The 5,829-nt window shown below is 45.1% G+C and overlaps 1 protein-coding gene across 2 annotated transcripts; it reads right to left on the bottom strand.

Annotated features, from left to right (window-relative positions):
- Positions 1-1,279: 1,279 nt before the first annotated feature.
- ADAM30 (ADAM metallopeptidase domain 30) lies at positions 1,280-5,566 on the bottom strand. Of its 2 annotated transcripts, XM_054454460.1 has the most exons (2): positions 3,325-5,561; positions 1,280-2,094 (listed from the first exon to the last, which is right to left on the bottom strand). In XM_054454460.1, the coding sequence occupies exons 1-2, from the start codon at positions 3,835-3,837 to the stop codon at positions 1,435-1,437; spliced, it is 1,173 nt and encodes a 390-aa protein (XP_054310435.1). In that variant the 5' UTR covers positions 3,838-5,561; the 3' UTR covers positions 1,280-1,434. The 2 variants fall into 2 exon arrangements, with proteins under 2 accessions (XP_054310435.1, XP_054310425.1); XM_054454450.1 differs by having other exon boundaries at positions 1,286-5,566.
- Positions 5,567-5,829: the final 263 nt, after the last annotated feature.

Below are 5,829 nucleotides of genomic sequence, written 5' to 3'. Positions count from 1 at the left end.
AGTATGCATGTTAATAATACACATGTAGCTCTTAGAAGGCTGCTGGCACATATGCTGAGAAAAAACAGTCTGGGGACCAACCTTCCCTGTGAGACTGCCACAAGTTCATCTTTCATTAGAAGTGTGACTAAGAAACAGGAGGCCGAGCATGGTGGCTCACGTCTGTAATCTCAGCACTTTGGGAGGCCAAGGCAGGCAGATCACGAGCTTGGGAGATAAAGACCATTCTGGCTAACACGGTGAAACCCCATCTGTACTAAAAATACAAAAACTTAGTTGGGCGTGGTGGCAGGCGCCTGTAGTCCCAGCTACTGGGGAGACTGAGGCAGGAGAATAGCATGAACCCTGGAGACAGAGTTTGCAGTGAGCTGAGATCGCACCACTGCACTCCAGCCTGGGCGACAGAGCAAGACTCAGTCTCAAAAAAAAAAAAAAAAAAAGAAAGAAACAGAAGATTGGGATGGGGCACTGCAGGCCTGCGGTGTTGCCTGAGGAGGGAGAGGAGCACTGGGGTAAGATGAGAGAAAAGCAGGAAGACCCAGCCTAGAACAAGACCAAAAAACTTAGCCTGACACAAATCAAGAGGGACAATCCCTCCTTGGATATAAGAAGTGGATACTGACTCCTGCCAAGGCACTCCTCAGTCCTCTCCTCCCACCCAAAGCACTGTGCAAATGGGAAGGAAGATGTGGAGGCAGAGACACGGGGGTCCTTGAAAGGCGTTCCTCACTCCTCCTCTGTGCTACTTAGGAGAGTGGCAAACATAGGGCCAGGTGTCACTCAGCACACACGCACTCACAAAAGCTCTGCCTCTGCAAGCAGACACTGCAAACACAAAATTTTCTTAACAGTCTTGCCCCAGGACACTGCCAGGGCCTGGCATCATCTTGTCATCATTGCACTGTGGTGCAATGCAAGAGTTAGGACAGATCAGCGTAATTAACCCACCTAAGATCACCCCAAATACTGAAAATGCTTATAGAAGCATTTTCTATTCATAAAATGTGTTGTCGTCATTTATTGATCAGCATGGGTGCAGGTGCGGATGTTCACATGGATCAAGTTGAGGGAGGCAGAGGGAGAGGCAGACAATTGCTTTGTTCCCTGGGATTCTGAGAAACAAGACTATACCTTGAATACCACGGTAATTCTAGGAAACTCACTACTTTCAGAGCTTTAGTGTATGGAAAAGCCATTAGAGCATGATTTTCAGAATACCCACAACTTGGTCACAAATTCAGGGGCAAGTGAACACTAGAGGAGTAGAATGCACTGGTTTGTTTCCAAAACAAGAATGTTGTTTATTTGCTGATCAAAACTTGTGGGAAAAATTAAAGTAAAAAAATATTGGGAGAAGAATGGAAAGCCTTTGGATAAATGATTAGCTGGTTAAATAAATGAGCCTGTGTTACTGAATGAGTATGGATTGTCCGGTTACTTTTTTTGTTTCTTGACACTCTTTGCTTTGGGTCGTTTACTTTCAATGTTTGCTTTAGATTCTTCCTGTCCAGTTTTTGCTTTAGATTCTTCCTGTCCAGTTTTTGCTTCAGATTCTTCCTGTCCAGTTTTTGCTTCAGATTCTTCCTGTCCAGTTTTTGCTTTAGATTCTTCCTGTCCAGTTTTTGTTTTAGATTCTTCCTGTTCAGTTTTTGCTTTGGATAGTGGCATTTTTTCCTGTTTGGGTTTTAAGTGGTTTCCTATCACTTGCCGGAAAAACACAAAAACCACTGAAAGGATTAATAAAATAAGGCGAAACATTATGATGGACACAACCCGAATTGACAAGGGAATCGCCCCTCTGAGCAGTCCTGGAGGCCCACTGTCAATGCTTCCTCCATACCCCACCTCCTCACAGAATGGAGGTGCCCAGCCATACATGCAGTGGCAGTTTTTTCTGTTGTTGCAAACACCCCGGGTATTGCATTTCTCAGGCAAACAGTCAAACTTCAGAACTGAGCTATTGACACAATTTTTGTTAAAACATACCCGGTCTTCTCCACAGGAGGTGCCATCATTTATCATACCTAGGTCAGGTATTCCCATGGGTTTCATGGACAGATGATAGCCTGTGCCCCAGCACATGAGATTTTCTGCCTGTAAATGAGTAGAAATTATAGTCGTATGCTCTGGCAAGTCAGGGATGGTTTTGACATTTATACACTGTAGCCTGCCACATATTGAATTTGCACTTTCACACTTTTTAAAATTTCGAATTCCTGTAATCTCACAGTTACCAAATTGATCACCTATTAAGTTAACTGCATCATAGCACTCACTAGGAGCCTCCATGGCATCAGGTCCAAAAATGCTTTGGCACTGCATATATCTGGATCTGCACCCCTTCCTGAAACAACGGCCTTCATACTTGCAAGGGGTTCCATCCTGCTTATAAACATCATTTGGGCAGGAACTTGAATTCCCGTCACAGTACTCTGCAAGGTCACATTCATTTCCTTCCTGCCTACACATGTATCCAGATGGACGAAACCGACAATCATGACAGCAAAGTCCAATGCTACAGTTGGCACCTGGTTGCAACTTACAATTTGATTGGCAACACTGATCTTTCTGACACTCCTCTGTGGAACCACAATCACATTCCTCATTGTCTTCCACAATTTTGTTTCCACATCTCTTAAGCACATAACCTAGTCCTGGGATATTATTTAGACATGTTGCTCCCGAAGAGATATGTTTAAAAAAAGAGATATAACTGCAATTGCTAAACCCAGTGCGTCCTGAGCCCATGATGCAATTAAGCCTACCCCTACATTGGCAGTATTGTTCATCATGTGACATCCCTACGGCATGACCCAGCTCATGAGCAGACCAGGTAGCAGGGGCAAGGATATTTGTATCTAGTAAAGTACTCACTGATCCAGCATATTCTAGAGAACACACTTTTCCAAACGACCATGCAAGAGCATCATTATATTTTCTTTGAAGATATAAATGTGCCCAATCTGATGACAGGCGAGCATTTAATACATTTTTTTTATATATTACAAATCTGCCTAAAACTTCAGCTAACTCTGGATATCCAACGCGTATTTTGTTAAAATCTGTCCATACTTCAAGAGCCTTTAAGTGTATCCTCATACGAACATCTTGAAAGTAGGTGTCCATAATCCCAGTCAAAAGAATGGCATCATGTATGACTTGAGAAAGATTGTTGTTCACAAACCTATACCTACTTTGATCAAAGAGTAGGATCAATTCCAAGTACTTTGGGTGTTTATAGGATCCAGGAAAGTCCCTTAGCCTCGCCTTATTCTCATAAGGGGCCATCTGCCATTCTATTTCATCATCACTTAAGCCACAAACCTGATTCCCAAACTGCTCTTTCTTCAGGAGATAGACGACATGTTCAAAGCTGGGAGAGGCCTTGAGGGGCTCAATTTGGTAATGTTTGGCATCAATGTTAAATACACCTCGGAGACCCCCCATGCATGTGCTTATAGTAGCTTTAGAGTCCAGGGACTCTTCCACGGAGCCCATGTAGTTGCAGTCCTTTGGTATATAAGGATGATCCTCCAGCAGTTCCCCATGTTCTGTGAAGGAGAAAACGCGCAGATGTCGGGGCAACAGAAGTCTCTTGGGCCACAAATGGAGGACGTGCTTCTTGCCTTTTAACTGCAGTAGGTACGACACGGGACTGACCACACCCTGCACCTCTCCCCGGAAGCTCAGCTTCTCAGGAATGGTGACCTCATACGAGTCAAACTCCCCTTCAGGGTGAAAAATTACATCTTCGCCAAGAGACTTAAGAAGGAGCACTGTTGGAACTAGCAAAAGGAGCAATCGGCATTGGGAGAGGAAGATCTGCACTGACCTCATGGTCTGTTCCCTACTCAGCCTCAGTTCGCTATTCAGTCCCTGCAACTCGGGCCTCGCGAGTCAGACTTCTCGGGGCCGCCGCTAGAGGCGCCTGAGCGCAAAACCCGGCTCCCCTGGCAGGGTTTCCGGGGGACCCCGTAGCCCCCCAGGGCTCGGTCTAGCTGGCGTCCGCAATGCGCGCGTGCTCTGTCCAACGCATCCAGTTCGTTTTCCGGGCCGTACCGTTGGGCGCAGGTGGAAGAAAGGAGGGAAACGTGGGCGAGAATAAAAGAGAAAAGAGGGGCTATTGGCACGTGGGATGGAGAGAGGGTAGAGAACACCATCGGAAATGGAGAAGGAATAGAGAAATAGGAAGAACAAAGGAGAACGTGTTAAAGGCTCACTATATCTTTGCCTTTAATCTGTGTCTTTACACCTTAGGACACAGGTTGGAATCCGATGTTTTACGGGCCACTGTCCTAACTTCATTGTTGGACATTTCCCAGTTTTCCACTAGGGTTGCTTGCGGCAAAAGAAAAGAGCATCAGAACCAGCAAGAGTGGAAACAGCCTGAGAGTATCAATGTAGACTCCACACCTCCAGCCCCACTCTGGGCAGTTCCTCTGGCTTCGGCTGCGGCTTCTTTTTAGAGAAGGCCCTGAACCTCAGTTGTGGGCCCAGGCGACAGAAAGGTTCTGAGCTCATTTTTCCTGGGAGTGCTTTCTGCTGTTTGTCTTTGGGATGCCAGGGGTCAGTGTAATTTTTGTGTGTCCATGTGCAGTGGTGGGAAGAACCTAGAAAAAGTGCCTGTTATAAGAGCAAACCCAAGTGCCTTCTGAGAAAGGTAGATAGCTGGTTATGTTCCTAGTTGAGTGATGAGGCTGACTCCACAAAGGAAGAAGCCTCTGGCTCAGAAAATGGAAAGGTTTATCGTCCATAAAAGGGCAAATCAGAAGGTCATGAAGTGATTCTGAGGGATTCTGATAGGAGAGGAATATTTTCAGTTTTGTTCCTGGGAGATTCAATCTGGCTGAATTACAAGGGAAGGTTAAAAAGGAACAGGCTTGAGGCAGGGAGACTAGTTAAAAGCTCTTGTACCAAGCAATGTTGTCTGTTGGCAGAAAGCATGGCCTTAGGGCTGATAATAAACAGTACTTATGGAAGACTGGCTTCTTTCATGCGACACACCCTGCTATGCTCTGCATAAATCAGCCCATTAAATCTTCACCATGACCCTAGGTTATAGGTACTACTATTATCACCCATACTTTACACATGAGGATATGAAAACTGTACCATGGTTCAGAACGTGGCGTCAGCTGAAGCAATCCCTGTGAACATTTAGGCAGCTCTACCCAGTGCCTGTGTTCTTTACTAGTCAACTCTGTTGTCTCTTTGGGGAAGGACAAAAGTTGACGGCTTCAAGAGATTTAAAACCACTTAGACTCTGCTGGACTTAATGCTTGCATGGATTCTCCCAGAATGAAAGAGGCAAAAATGAAAAAGAATGTTGATGTTTCTGGCTTAGGTGTATGTGTGTGTCATGGCTCTAACCATTCAAAGAAGAAAAACATCAGAACAAATAGATTTAGATAAAGGAAATAAATATGAAAAGCTCTGCTTGCAAAATATAGATTTCCAGGTGCCAGTAAAGGAGCATTGAAGAAGGGATTTCTCAACTGCAGATGAGTAGGCAGCGTCCTCTGGGCTGAGATGCCTGAGTTGGAGCTAAACTGGAGTCCTCTGCACAGTGGTGCTGATTGAAGTCATAAAAGGTGATGATGATGCTTCATGGGATGGTGAGGAATGAGCAGAGAAAGACCAGGTTGGAGCGCTCAGGAATAGTAGGATTTAAGGTCAGGCTGAAGGAAAGAAGCTTGCAATGACCTGTGAAGGAGTGGATATTGATATAAAAAGAAAGGCAGGATAACAGGTGATTGCAGAAGCACGTCATGAATGATGTTATGGCCAAAAGGTGAAATGCTGAGCAGAGTTCCAGAAACACTGCAATGA

This window comes from Pongo pygmaeus, chromosome 1 (assembly GCF_028885625.2).
Source record: "Pongo pygmaeus isolate AG05252 chromosome 1, NHGRI_mPonPyg2-v2.0_pri, whole genome shotgun sequence".
In the NCBI taxonomy this organism is placed as follows: Eukaryota; Metazoa; Chordata; class Mammalia; order Primates; family Hominidae; genus Pongo; species Pongo pygmaeus.
Note: the sequence above shows the minus strand (reverse complement) of the source record. Positions and strands in the feature narration are given on the sequence as shown.